At 37.4% G+C, this 15,750-nt stretch overlaps 1 protein-coding gene across 1 annotated transcript in view; it reads left to right on the forward strand.

The window, feature by feature from the left end:
• Positions 1-15,750, forward strand: part of UNC13C (unc-13 homolog C) — a 593,765-nt gene that overhangs the window by 297,511 nt on the left and 280,504 nt on the right. The window contains exon 16 of the mRNA XM_029952367.1: positions 14,797-14,953. Within this exon, the coding sequence (XP_029808227.1) occupies positions 14,797-14,953 (157 nt within the window). The remainder of the gene's footprint in view (positions 1-14,796; positions 14,954-15,750) is intronic.

Here is a 15,750-nt window from a genome sequence, read left to right on the forward strand (position 1 = left end):
TTAATGGTGTCTCTAAGTTTCTCTTGTTGTGCCTTTGAATATTTTATTTCCCTACTCAGCAATATTTGGGACTCACCGTCATGCACACTTTGGCTTGTTTCTTGGTGTAGCTCTAAGAAGGAAAACAGACAGACAAACACAGAGGGAACAGATGCACTCAAACGCACAGACAAATCAAACAAACACACACATTAAAAGGGGGAAATAAAAGAAAGAAAATGGAGAGGAAAGAGACGAAAAGAAGAGAAGAAGAGAAAAAACAAAAATAAAGGGGGTCAGAGATGACAGAGGACAGTGGAGAGTCTAAAACTGTATGACCAGTTGAGGGAAGAGGTAAGGATGAGATACAGGAGAATATATCTGGATTGCAAGAAGGTAAAAAAGAGGGAGAAATGAGAAAAGAAAATAAGGAGTAAAAGTTTTTAAAAATTTAATTAAAAAAAGGTAATAATAAAAAATAAGTACAAAAAAAGAAGAAAAGAAGAAAAAAATGAAGAAAAAAAGAAAAAAAAAGCAGCAGCTCCCCCTGGTGCATAGGCGTGGTTTTGTGTGGTAGGTCTAGGAGGCTGCTCTCAGAGGCTCCGCCTTGGTGTCTGCAGAGAGTAGGATGGCGGCCCGCCAAGCTCCTCTAGAACTACCACTATAGGCCACTGTAATGAGTCTGATCTCCTTGTGCCGCAGTTGAGCTGAGTTGTATTTTCCAGGCTGGCATCGGTTCAAAGTTCTAGTCCATGCACTTTTATGCTACCACAGATGAGTATTTGTTTTGGTGGCTGGCTTCTTAGGGGGAGGAATCAGTTTGTCTTGGCTCAGGCAGGGATATCGGCTGCCCCTGCCTGAGGCGAGATGTACAGCCTGAGGCGAGATGCGCAGCAGGAGGTGAAGTGCAGGAAGCACGCCTTCACAGAAGCAACTGCGGATTCCCCACCCCCAGCCAAGATTGCGATTGCGTTGGGGGAGGAATGAGTTTCTCTTGGCTTTGCGCAGCTGTTGCCCGAGGTGCCCTGCACTGCTGGAAATGAGCTGGAAGCTCCTGCAGCATGAGAGCGTGCCCAGGATTCCACGACCCCCAACTCCCTGCCGGGATCGCATAGGTGTGGAGGCTAATTTTTCCCTGTTGGCACCCGGGATTTGGGATTTGCACGGCCAGTGCTGGGGGCGAGATGTACTGTGGAAATGAGGTGCGTGCTCCCACTCCCAAAACTGAGGTTGAAGTTAGCGCCCCTGTGGCCGCTGACTCCCCACCAAGATGGCGCAGGGCTGGAACTTGTTCTTTCCCTTGTGCCACCTGAGTTTGGGGTTTAGGCTGCCCAGCAGTTATCTATGGAGTGAGTTTCTCTAAGAGCGGTTAACTATTCTTTACCTCTTCCCCAGAGTCAGTACTATGAGCATGTTCAGTCTCTCTGTCTCTTCCCTTTGTCTCTAGGGCTCCACGTGCTTGCCTCGCGTTGGGCTGGGGCTCCCACCTCCCCTGCCCGTCTCAGCCTGGCCCGTTTTCCAATCTCCCCAGTTCGCACTCACTCACTCAGGTTTCTTTGAGGTTCTCTTCTTTCTGGAGTCCGTATTTTCTCCTTCTGTTCTTGCAGATGAGAGTAATGTCCTTCTCAGATCGATAGATGGGGCAGACAAAGTTTACAGAGCTCCCTTCCTCTCCACCATCTTGGCTCCTCCCCTGATTTGATATATTTTTACTTATTAAATGTTTTCTTCTCCTTTCACTACTGACCAAGGTGGCCTTAACATTTTCCTCAACTTGATAAAACTTTAGACATATTTCTTTCTTGCCTCTGGGCCCTGACCTCCTTCTCACCTTGACCCTTACTGAAGGCTTAAACCCAGAGGCCCCTGACCTCCCTTTACTGACAGTATTATCTTTAGGAAAACTTATATTTCACATTACAACACTTAGAATTTTTTGGATTGTAATTTTTTAAAAAGACTCTTGCCTATTTTACAACCCAGAACTAGCTTTCTCAAGGACCTGGGAGGTGTGTCTCTCAAATATAATCATCAAGGAGTATAAGCCTTTGTCTCCTAGTCTTGGTGGGAGGGTAGGAGCGTAACTTAGGTAGGTGCCTTGCTCCAAGTTGTAATACTATATCTAGTCATGAGGATAAGAGATAGTTTATTTTGGATAAAGCCAATTAGCAAACACAGGTGACTAGGATTCTCCCAACTCCAGCTCTTAAAAATTCCCTTCCATCTTCCCTCCCAAGTCAGCCCTTAAAAACTTTCCCATCAGATATTTCAGTGGAACTGAGTTCAGACTGAGCTCTGGTTTCTCTTCTCTATTGCAAACCCTTGAATAAATTTTTTCTGGCCTCTTTGATTTTGTCAGTGCAATTTTGCTTTGAGAGTACAAATTTTACTATCTGACCAGAACAAAAATGTGTGTGTGTATGTGTGTGTGTGTATGTGTATATATGTATATATATACATATATATATTATGTCATTTGACATTCTGGTAGCTCCTAAAAAAATTAACCAATGTAAATATATTCACTTCATTTACTGTTCATTGATGATCAGTAATTATAGAAATCATTTTATAGAAAAACATCCATACTCCATTTTATATCAACATGTAATATTATAATAACATGTGTAATATGTTTTAAGAAAGAATAGAATGGTGGCATTTAGGGGGTACTTGGATTCCTTTCAAAGATTTACAAATTAAAATCTTAAATTCAATAATCATTTGTTTTATTACTGCTTTATACGAAATTGTGGGTGCATGATAGAAACTCATACATATTTCTGATTGAATTAATCAGAAGTACATGGCATTGGTTCCCAACTTCTCCTGGTATGTTTCTTCATGTCAGAAATCACAGTTGCCAAAAGCGTGCAAAGTGCAATTGGAAAGACTAAGCTGGTATGGGTATCTGTTGTACCTTATATGTTGCACTTAAGTGTTTTCAAGGATAGCACATTGATAATTATTGATAATAATTTGGAGAAGTGTTAGACATTCTTCTGTTAGGTGTTGAAATAGAACTTTCAGAGATGTTTTTTACTGTATTTTCTAAATGATACCCCTGCAGTTGAATTGTAACTTGACTCCTAACAAATTGTTGGCCAATGAATAAAACAACTTTAAAAAGAGTTTATGAATAACCAACTATATATTCAAATTTGAATTGATTTCCTGTTGAATAAGTTGTATTGTTCTATTGTCTTGAAACATTGCTTCAGGGTACCCAGAAAACCAACCAACAAACAACAGGAAAACCTAGATCTAACTCCCCATGTCAAACTTACTTTAGTAGTAGTTCCCTTAACCTTTAAAAAAAATGTTTATTTATTTTGAGAGACACAAAGTGAGCAGAGGAGGGCATAGAGAGAAAGGGAGAGAGAATCCCAAGCAGGCTCTGCACTGTTAGCTTGAAGCCAGAGGTGGGGCGGGGAGGGAGGGATTGAACTCACGAACCGTGAGATCATGACCTGTGCTGAAATCAAGAGTTGGATGCTTAACCAACTCAGCTACCCAGGCGCCCCTTCCCTTAATTTTTAAAACACAAAGTTGGGGAACTCAGCTTCAAGGAAGAAATAGATGTCCTGCCTATATAGTAAGGACATGTACAGGTTTGGGAAAGGACAAAACTATTTAATTATTATGGGCTTTCCTAGACACCATTTGATCAGAAATAAAAATCAAATCTTAGCTTCTTTTGATATTTAAAATCTCCTTATGCTTATCCAAATCCCCAGGTAACCTCATAATCCTCTTCTTTTAAGTAGAGATTGTCTGGTTTCTTTTAAGCATACTCCCATTTCTTTGAAGATGGATTTGGAGCCGAAATAAAGGAAAGAATGTATTAAGTCAGAGAGTCTGGTTGTACATTATTAAATTTTCCTCTTGTGTATTTCTCTGCGTAAGAAGTCTGGATCTATTTTGCTGGTAAATAATCTGAACATTAATACTGAACCTCCCATTCCTCTGAGGTACCTCCTGCTTATTGTAAATGCTCTCTCCTATTACCACAAACCATTTTTTATGAGGGCACCAATTATTAGCCTATTTGTTGCATAAAAAGGTACCCTTTGTTTTGGAGCATTCTTGAGGGACTAAGAAAGGGATTATAATTTTCCTGTTTGGGCAAGCAATTGATCAAGGACCCAGAGGATTTGTTCCCAAATGGTAAGTGCAACTATCCATCTGAAAAGGAAAAGGCCACTTTCCAATATATAACAGTAAGAATTCGAGTCTCTTTCTTTCCCAAAGAAGCACACTATTTTACATATTCTGTGTTGTGATGTTAGGCGTAGAGACTGTTTTCATGATGAGAATTCTGGGGGTCCTTGATTATTTACATCCGTCTATGCAAACATACGCTCTTAAAAATGTTCTGAAAGGGAGCGTCTGGCTTCGGCTCAGGTCATGCTCTCATGGTTCCTGGGTTCCAGCCCCATGTCAGGCTCTGTGCTGACAGCTTGCTCAGAGCCTGTCTTCAGATTCTGTGTCTCCCTCTCTCTTTGAGTCTCCCCTGCTCACGCTGTCTCTCTCTTTCAAAAATAAATAAAACATTAAAAAAAATTTTTTTAATGTTCTGACAGACTTGCTGTTCACCCGTAAACACACTCAGGGGATTCCATGTCAGCATCAGGGATTAAAGTGTCCTCTGGATGTGATTTCTGACAAGTACATTTTAACTGAGTTTTTAAAGAGTCTTACATTTATTATAAAATGAAGCCCAAGTTGTGTCACAAAATCTGAGATTTTGTTGAACCGTGGTCATTCTTCTGTAATGCCAAATGCAAAAAGGATTAAGTCAGTGTTTTTTACCTTGGTGTCCTTAACAGACAACCTTGGCTTTGGCGCTAGCCACCTTAATCTAATAGATATTTGAACCAGAACTGTTGGGATACCATTTATTTTAAAGGCACTAGTATTTTAGCCGCATGAGCCATGAGCCTGCTTTCTAAGTCGGGTGCCATTTAAATGAATCATTCATTTCTGTAAGAAATATTTATTGAGGGCCTACCGTGGAAGTTTTCTAGGTTATAACTAAGGTTATATCAGCAAACAGGAAGTCAAGATCCAGGCTCTAATGGAGTTCACATTCCAGAGGATATAATTCATTTATTTGACAGACACATTCTGAGGATTTAAGTATGAGGACTTACCTATACAGGGCTAAGGACTTATACAGGGCTTTGGGATACAGCAATAAAAGATATCTCTTGCTTCAGTGAGCTTCTACTCTAGAGCAAAGAGGAAGAGATTAAATAACAAGACAGTATACTTAAGGTATATGTTAGTTCTATAAGAGCATAGACATGGAAGGACTAAATCCAGGCACAGGTGAGGAGAGATGTCAGAGAAAGCTGATGGTCAGCCTGAGGGTCCCAGCTTGACTTGCTCTTCAACTTCTATGGTTCCTCCAAACCCTGCACATTGCATTACTTTCCTGTCTCCCACCACTGCCCTCATATTTACTCAAAACCTCTGTACTGGATTTTGAGCAATACATAGCATCTGTGAAAAGTTATGATGCTTTGCACCAAATGAGAAGTGATCCTTAAATGCTTGACCCCATCTTTAGTGACAAGCATGTATACGATCACTGACATGCATGCTAATTAGAATATTAGGGAGCAAATGTGATAAATACTATGTTAGTGTATTTCTAACATTAGAAATACAGATAGCCTTTTCTTTCATCTTGTGTCTCTGAAATCTTCTCAGGATCTAAAGCTCATTGTCATTTTTATGATGCTTCTTTCCAATCACCCTGCTCTTATTTTTATTTAAAAAATAATCTTTAGATCTTTTGGATCAAAGGCGTTTTGATTCCTTGAAAACCACAAGATGATGTCATTAGTGACAATTATCCATGAAAGGGCAGGTGAATTAGATGATTACCCCCTTTTTATTTTCCTACTTCATGGCAGCTACAAAAGAATAGCAAGTGAATTGAATACAGATGTATTATTTGAAATACACATAACTTGCCAACATTTTGCCAGTAATGTTTGAGAATTAATGGATGATGATATAGCAATCACTTTAGCTGAAAACATACCAGAAACTATCTCATTATTGGCAATTTAAGCATCACTTTTTGAGTTTGTTTCTCTAACTTTTCACATGAAACTGAAATTCCATTTGTTAAATTGGTTTGACCTAATCCTGTTTCTTAGAAAAGGAAAGTCAGGTGATTTAAACATTATTAACCCATTGTTTTCAATCATGTCTGGGGAAATGTTAGCATTTTCAGAGGTTACAATAGTACTTTTTGACCTATTTTATTTGAAGGTGTACTATTTGATAGGGTGGTTTGCTGCAAGGATATATTCAGTCATTTTAAGTGACCAACTGTGCCTTTAGTCCTATTTTCCCTTTCCTTCCTAGAATAGTGTAAATAGCATTGAAACTACAGCCTTTAAAAGGAATTGATTTTTAAGGAGATGGTTAGAAGCAAGAAGCTTTGTGTTGGCAGTAACCACACATAAAGAAGGGGCACACAGAAAATCAGAGGCAGACTCCTAGCAAATTGAAGATTACACAGAAGCCTATTAGCTGAAAACTCCTGAAGAGCAAAGGATGCCTCAAGATGATTCCTTTGTCCCCTGCTTTCTGGCCATCCCTATTGACCATGGGCTCCAATAGAATCAAATGTTGATAGTAGGAGGAAGTCATGTGTTTGGCGGGACACAACCTAGTATTTGTATTCAGAGATACAGAACATGTTGAAGCACAGAAATATTAGATCTTTTCCTGCTCTTTCATTTTAAATATGGAAAAAACTGAATCTGAGAGTGATAAAGTTACTTTTCTAAGGTCACCAAACAGAGCTAGGATTAGAATGAATCATGCTTATGCTTTGGTATCTCTAACTCTAAAATGGACACCCAGACCTTCCTCATATACTGAAAAGCAATATGCTGATATCCTTTCTTCAAGGTTTCCAAACAGTATACTATTAACCCTGATTAACACTTCTCCTTCTTTGAAATTCAAGTCTCATTTTTTTTTCTTTTTCTCCTTCAACCATCTAAGAAATATGTATCTTGATGCATATGATTTTCTTGGTTAAAATGACTGCCTAATCATTTACCAGTTAGGTTAAAAGTAAATGTGAACTAGCAAGTTCTGTGTAGACTATTGTTTTGGTACCACAAGTTACCAAATATAATTTACCGTAGTCCTAGTTACGGTTTCTAGAAAAGGACAGGTATTTTTTTTTTTTTTTTTTTACCAACCAGGGAAAAAATTTTACTTTTAAGAGTGTCCTGGAAATTGAGTTATAGTATTTTTGTTTAATTAATATCGAATGCTTAAACATTTTTTTCCAAATGCCTAAACGTTTAATGTTAGTATTCCAACTCATTAACTCCCAAGTCACTAGTTTTAAGAATATTTTCATGTAAATTCTAAGAGATAACAGTTTCTGTATCTTTAATTTTTAGACATCTTTGAGACCTGTTCAGTGTAATTCTGACCAAATTAAAGAGGATCATATTCATGACTTTAATCTATTTACCTTTTTCCTCTTACCAAATGATGAAAATTATATTGCTTACAATTTTAGGTAAGAAAAACTATTAAAATTTGATATTAAAACTGATGTAAAGGACTAATGGGAGGAAAAGTGGCATTAAATTAAATACTAGGGTTTTCTTGTCCTGTGCTGATGTTTATTCTTCACTATTCCCGTCTTTGTATTTTGCCTTAGGAACTTATGAGCAAAAATCATTCCATTAATACCTTCAAAAGTTACTCTTAATATATTTTATTTAGTGAAATCAAAGTGGTATCTACTTTATAGTATATTTTTAGTTATTCTTTTACATCTACTCATTTGCCAGAAAACTAGTAAGGTCTATGATAAACTTTGAATGAAAAAATAATTTTATGGGTGATTTGTGGTTGACTTCTTCCATAAATATCTTGTTCATTAGTACTTTAAAGAATGATATAGGTTATAAACTTATATATAGTACTGTAAAGGCTATATATTTTTAGAAAAGAAAAATATAAAGTAATTTTTACCTGAGTCAATCAAAGAAAAATTTTAAAATCCGTTGGGTTGCTTTGTTTCGTGCTAAGTTCCAAAAAGCTTGTGAAATCAACAATAGGGTAAAAGTTGAATTAACATTTAAAATATATGTTTAATATATGTGCTTTTCTGATTAGGGTAATAAAATATGCTAGTGGTAAATTATCTTTGCAATACAAAATGTATGTTTTAGAAAACAAAATTCTGTATCTCTACCTGGACATAACATTGTGCCATTTTAGTTAATATTGTTTCCTGCCAGAATTTTGGTTTTTTTTTTTTTTTTTTTTCCGTATACCTATGTGCGCATGTGTGTACATGCCTGTGTGGATGTTAAGATAATGTACAAAGGTGTTTGCATTTTGCCTATTTGGCAACTTAGAGGAACCCTTTGATTCAGTACTTGTTAACCACCTGAGTATTGGCAGCATTGATCTGCAGCCTTTGAACTGGAAGCCAAGCCTCTAAAAATGTTGTACTCTGTCCCATGACTTTATTTAAATGCAGCTTTCCTTTCAGTTGGCAAAAGATACTTACCTGCTCCTATTGGTGGGTTATCCAAATAGTAGAGTTGGATTTCCCCCCTCCCCCACTCCGGGATGATCTAAACAACCTGTGAATTCTTGTCTTTCTGGAAGCAGGATATAAAAGATTTTATATAATTCCCAGGATATACTGTTCCCAGTGTTCTTCCAGCCCTTTCTTTCAAACTAGCTTCAAATCCCATTACCTATTCCCTATTGCACAAGCTGTATTGCAATCTTGGGAGCTGTGTACTCTTTAATGGATACAGAATGAGTAGGTGTGGGAAACAAGAGACCGCTCTTTACTGCCTGGGGAAGCCATCACCATGGAATAGGGAAATGATTGACAGTCTTGCTGGCCAGCAACCTAGGCCCTACTCCTGCATACAGGGTATAGAGTGTTTGAGTGCTAGAAACATCTTCCTGTTTTCTCTCTAGTCAGGTTAACATTTTAGGAGTTTAGGCAGTAGTCACTTACTAAATATCTCTCAATCTAGCAACTGCCCTAAAGTTAGGCAGAGTACTCCCAGGTACTGGAAATCTTAGATGGGTACCCTAATTTCTAGTGTTTTGGGGTTTTTTTTGTTTGTTTGTTTGTTTGTTTGTTTTTACTTCACATTCCTGTTTGGTTTTCTTGGATATTTTCACGGAAAGTTTGAAGGGGTGAATCATATGCAGCTATCCACTTCCAGTGGTTCCCCAGAAATTAGCTCAGTTACATTTAAATCAGAAAGTAAAATATTTCTGTCTGTTGTCAAAGATGGATACATGCCTAATGCTTTGGAAAATTTAAAATATATAGTGGTTATATAGTCAGAATGCCATTAACCTTCATAGTTATTGGCATCATTATGGCACTAACTGCTACGCACTTCAACAAATATTTACAAAGCAATTACATGTTTTGATGAACTGTCAGACTCAAGGTAACCAACCACATAAAATGTACAGTCTAACTCGATATAAAAATACCTTTGGCTCACGTTGCTTTATTTTCATTAATAAACTTTGGTCAACTCCTCTGTACAAGAAAACAGTATGCTAGAGGAGGGCTGAATAAGATGATAACGAAGCATGAACTGAACATGTTTGAAAGAAAGAGATGCATGTACAAGTAATACACAACATTGAAGAGGGAAAGAAGAGGATAAATTAAGAGAAAGATATGTTCTAGTGGTTTTGAACTTACATTGCCTGAATTCCAATCCTGAGACACCTTACTTGCTCTGTGACTTTAAGAAGGGAAAAAAATTAGGAAAGAAATGTCTAATTACAGCAAACATATGGAGGGAGTCAGGCTTCAAAAGCACTGGCAAAACAAAAGTAAAAACAACTTTTCTAAAGTTCTCTTCTTTACATGATATTCTTGTGCTTTTCTTGGTGGGACACAAATCTGGCTTTCATATTTTCAGAAGTCATAATATATTTTCAAATATAATGTGAGTAAAATCAAGCTCAAAGCTGTTTTGCTAGGAAGTTTAGGTTTCATAGAAATATTCAGGTTTTATATCTTGGAGATTCAAAACTATCAATCTGTGAGTTTTAGATTATGTCAAGGTGCAAAATATTTTGTTCCTTCTGAGTGTGGAATATGAATGGCTTAGTCATATTGCAAGCAGGGCAGAAGTGTCATTGTTTGCTTCTGTATCTTCCCAAATTGTTTTTTCTGTTTCTAATACCTACTCATTTCAATTGATCTTTACACCACTTCAGAGTCACCTTTCCAGATTTGTCTGATATGTCAGTTCCCTCTGCAAAAATCTCCGCCAACTCCAAATAGTCCATGAGAATGTGAAAATTCCTTAGCTCGAGACCAATAGAATCTGTCCTTGGCCCACTTTACCTTGGTCACTCCTAGCATCTCCTCACTTTTCATCCTGTTTCCTCTTAATGCATACTCCTTTCACTCCACTAACTCTGATTTTGTTAAGGTCACAATTCTGTATGTCAAGTTCAGTAGTCTGTTGTCTCTCCCTGTAAAACTGATGACAGCCTCAGTCATCCTTCACCTGCAAAGAACCTTCCCATTCCTATGGTTTCACTGATTCCAGTGTCCTGGTTTTACTTTTATCCATCTATTTTTTTCTTCCCCTTTGGTCTCAGTCATAGAATTCACTTATTTTTTTGTTTGTTTTCTTTCACTAGTTCCTTACATATTGGTGTTTCCCAAGTTCCACACTTAGGCATTTCTCTTTTTATATTACATAATCTTCCTGGATGATCTTATCCTTTCTCATAGTTTTGACTGATTCCGACATACTTGGTGACCCCTAAAACTGTCAGTTTAGGTATCCAATAACCTGGTGGACGTTCCTATGTGAAACCTCTACAAGTACCTTAAGGTCAAACTCAACACATAATCCCCACCTTATAATCCTTTGTCCTGTTTTGTTCTCAGTCCACTGAGCAAAAATACCAGTTACCTGCGCTGAAACCTTGGAGCTTAACCATTTCTCTTCCCTACCTCTCAGCCCTCCTCAATCATCATGCTGTGACAATTTGTCTTCCCTTAGTGTTTCTCAATTCATTCTCTCCTCCATATTTCTATAGCTGCAGCCCTAACTCAGACACCCACCCTCCCTTCCCTGCACAGCCTCCTAATTGAACTCTCTTCTCTAGTATCACCTTCTTTAAGCCCATCCTCCTAAAGTCTCCTCCCAGCCAATGTAATGTATTTAAAATTCACCTCTCATGGGGTGCCTGCGTGGGCCAGTTAGTTAAGCACCCGGGACTCTTGATTTTGGCTCAGCTCATGATCTCTTGCTTTGGGAGTTTGAGCCTTACTTCGGAGTCTGCCCTGACAGCTCAGAGTCTGCTTGGGATTCTCCTTACCCCTCTGTTCCTCACCTGCTTGTGCTCTCTACTTCAAAACAAATTAATAACATAAAAAAAAAAACCCTCACTTTCTATACATGTGAATAGCTAGAGTTTCTTAGAGATTAAAAAAATATTATTTTACTTACATTGATTCTAAGATTTTGAATTTTGGTTTGAAAAAGTCCTTTGATCTTTGAAATAGATCCAACTTGCCTAACATATTTTGTGAGACTCTCCTACACACACCCTTCTTTTGTTTTTGGTCAAACCAAGAATTGAAAATTCTCTGGGAAATTTGGGCTCTACCACCCAAAAGTGGTTTTGGTTCACTGTACACAGTATTTTTTTTCCCATTGTGCCTTGGTTTTTACTATTCCTTTCCTTTGGAATACATCCTTTACCTATCAGTGAAAGCAGGTCTTGTCCTTGATTTGGCTCTCTCCTATCACGCATATACTCTTAGCCCAGCCTCATTTCAGAGAGTCTCCCTTGACCTTTCCCTGACCCACCAGACCACAATATGCACACTCTAACTTACTGTCCCTTATCACTTGGTTAGGCTTTTCTTTCTTGTAACATTTACATAGTTGTATTACATTTCTTCTGTGACTGATTTTCCTATTAGTCCGCAAGTGGATTCATTACTATATACCCAGTGCCTAACATGATATCTCACCTTTAGACATGTTGAATAAATATTTATTGAACCAAATTCTGGAGACACTAAACTCTTCACTCTTCCTTGGCCATAACATGAGCTCTACTCCTCTTGACTTTGGCTCCAACATTTCCCTCTGACTCCTCCTCTGTGAGCTCACCACGAGTGGGCTGAAGTAAGACTTCGATGCTTTGTCCTCCATCTGCAGGCTTCGTAACTTCCTCTAGCCTGTAGATACCTCTGTAATCACACCCAAGCTTTAAATACCTCTGTAGCAGCACTGTCTCTTATATGAGAAAATTAGGATATGCGTATTTTACACCAGGAGCATGTTTTAATCAACTCTAGATTCCTGTCATGAAGAATAGTTGAAGAACTACAGTAAGTATGTAGTTATTGAAGGGAGGGTACTCTGGCCAGATACCATAAATATAAAAAATGGAGGAAAGGTTCAAGGATGGAAAAACACTAGAATCAATTCTAATTTTATTTCTAATCAATTCTAATAAGAGAAAGTATTATAGTACTATCTTTTACTATAAATTGAGGTTTTCTACATTTATTTTTACTGTTTTTATAATTTTATGAATAATGTGCATTAATATTAATAAGATAGCAAGGATTGTATTAAATGACGTAACTCAAAATCACTTGTCTCATTATGGTGTTAGAACATTGCTTTGGGGCCCCAAATGCAATGAGCATTTTCGTCACTAAAACATTGGCTTTACCAACTCACAGTGTAAAATAGACAAAGCTTGGTTCTTTATATCCCCAGTCTTCCCATATTACACTCATTTTCCCCTCAGATTGCTTATAAGAAGTGAACAGCATTCAAGAATTGTGTCATCTTCATTATAAAACTTTCAATTTCACCTACAAAATTCGCACTATGAATGCCTTCAGCAGGATATACAGTGTGTTTCTTCTTTATTTCTGCTTAAACTCTCTGCCAAACTATTGTCACCCTAATTGAGCACCAAAAATTAGAGGGTGGCAGTTATCAGAAATACTAAGTAACCTGGCTGCATTAGGAGGCATGTATCCATTTTTTAAAACCAAGAGCAAGACTATTCATCCTGGTGACCTCCAGTATCCCTTTAAATCTATAATGCATATTCAAGGGTACCTGGGTAGCTCAGTTGGTTAAGCATCTGACTCTTCATTTCTGCTCAGGTTATAATCTCAACTTTACTGAGTTCAAGCCCCCTCTTGGGATCTATGCTGAACATGCGGCGTTTTGCTTGGGATTCTCTGTCTCCCTTTTAGTCTACCTCTTTCTCTCACAAAGAATAAATTAACATTAAATAATAAGTATATAATGCATTTTGGGATAATAAATTTTTGGCCTTTCAGTTTCTTATTTATTTATTTAGACAACTTAAATATCTGTAACCTACCCCCCTTAGGTATGGATAATTTTCTTGTGCCATCTGGGTACCATTACATTTAGGTATTGCATAGTCCACAACTCTTGACCTCTAACTTGGTCTAACAAATGTAATTATTTGTAAACTGCTCAAAATAAAAAAAGAAAAGAAAAACATAGTGTTAGGAATTTTTAAATTTCTTTTTTTAATATTTATCTGTGGTATACTTAATAGGTATGCATTTTAGTTAATTTAGTGTATAATTAAGCCAAAATATGTATCCTTTACCTAAAAGAAGCAATCAGTGATCATCTGTTTCTAGGGTTAAATTACAAAATATCATGTAACTCCCATGGCGTACTTTGTTATTTGTAATCCTCAAAGATCCATGTTTGAAACTTTAACCTACTTTTATCAGCTAATATCATGACTGAAATCTAAGAAAAGCTGTCATTTCCAGGACCACCATCCATTTCTTTGGAGGTGCCATTCAAGGGATCTTATTTATGCATGTACATTCTGTGTCTGTGTTCAGTAATACAGAATTCAGAGATGCTTAAGTGAAGGATAAATTACTGAGGCATGAGAGCAAAATAGGATCCGATTACAAACTGAAAATTTCTTTCCTTCATGAGTATTTTATCTTTTCACTTTTATCATAAGCTGTGCTTCAATTTTCAAGTCTTTTGTCATAGTTCAAATGAAACCGCTTTTTTTTGAGAGAAGTATCAGAATTGAACACTTGATGCTTCTGATGTCTGTGAATGATACTATTATTCAAGGTTTAAAAGGAATAGTCTTTAAGCATAAAGCTGGCATAATTCAATCTGTCCTCAACATTCATGTTTGCTTTATTAAATCCCGGTTGTAAAAAATGTTAGGGAAGCAGAAATGCTTACAGAAGGTATTCCTTTATGACAGAAGTCCACAAACTGGACTCATGTCGGACATTGAGTTCACTTATCCAGTAGATATGCGGTGAAAGGAGAGACTCTTGTTTCTTCAATGGGATAGAAATACAAGTATGAAAGGACATTCGGGTTAAAATGCAGCTTTTCAGGAACTGAACTAAATGACAGCACAGTTGCTAAGAAGGGGAGACTCCCATATAATGGCTTTCCAGCCATGCAGGATTCCACTGGAAATTGCACTTTACGTGTGTACACAAAAAACTCCCAGAATTGAAAGGAATAATGCACTCATCCCGTTGGCAAATCACATTCTAATTAAATCACTTCACATTTGTGAATGAGAAATTTTTAAAAGTTGAAACTGCTTTCTCTTTCATTTAGTAGAGATTGTGGGAGTGTTCTCTTTCATAGATGTTGTTGGGGAATTAATTGCTGACATTAGAAGGTATGCCGTTGTGTGAATTAATTGGTTTATATTTTAAAATTGCTTAATGTTTTTGTCTTGTAGGCACTTTTCATGTCTGTCTTCTAAATACATGTGTCCTGGTGTCCCTGCTGTCATGAGCACCTTGTTGGCGAATATAAATGCTTTCTATGCTCACACAACAGTTGCAACAAATGTACAAGTTTCTGCCTCAGATCGATTTGCCGCTACCAACTTTGGTGTAAGTATGTTTTGGACTTTAAAATTTCTACTAGTTTATGGGAGTTACATTTTCAAGGGACTTTGGATTCCAGATATTCTTAGACTCTAATCATGGGAAGCACTTGTTAGGGACTACCTCTTAGTAGTCTGGAGTGACCTTTTCCAATAAGGAAACAGATAAATTTTGTGAAAGGAGGATTTTATAGGACTTTGTCCATGTATGCAAATTTAGGATTCATTATTTCAGAGACTGTTCCCTAGTAAAAATGAGTTTGGTTGACTTTTCTGGAATCTATTAGATTCCATTTACACTTCCTACTCAGTCTTAATGATATTGATAGATATTAGCATGTCCTCTAAGTAAAATATAGTAGGTGTATAAAAAGTCTAAGAACTATCTGTACCTAATTAAGACATTCACCTGAAATACTCGAATGCACCAAGGACACACTGAAAAGGAAATGCAGGAATCCTAAGGAAACTCAAATATTTATGTTGCACGTGTCACTGGAAATCATTCTCTGTAAGCCTCATTGAATTGAAATTGACAGGATGTAAATTAACAGCAATCACATTAGGGGCACCTGGGTGGCTCAGTTGGTTAAGCGGCTGACTTTAGCTCAGGTCATGATCTCACGGTTCAGGGGTTCGAGCCCCACGAGGGTTCTATGCTGACAGCTCAGAGCCTGGAGCCTGCTTCCGGTTCTGTGTCTCCTTCTCTCTCTGCCCCTCCCCCACTCATGCACTGCTCTCTCTGTGTCAAAAATAAATAAACTGTAAAAAAAATTTTTAAAAACCTGCAATCACATTAAAGTG

This window comes from Suricata suricatta, chromosome 9 (genome assembly GCF_006229205.1).
Source record: "Suricata suricatta isolate VVHF042 chromosome 9, meerkat_22Aug2017_6uvM2_HiC, whole genome shotgun sequence".
NCBI lineage: Eukaryota > Metazoa > Chordata > Mammalia > Carnivora > Herpestidae > Suricata > Suricata suricatta.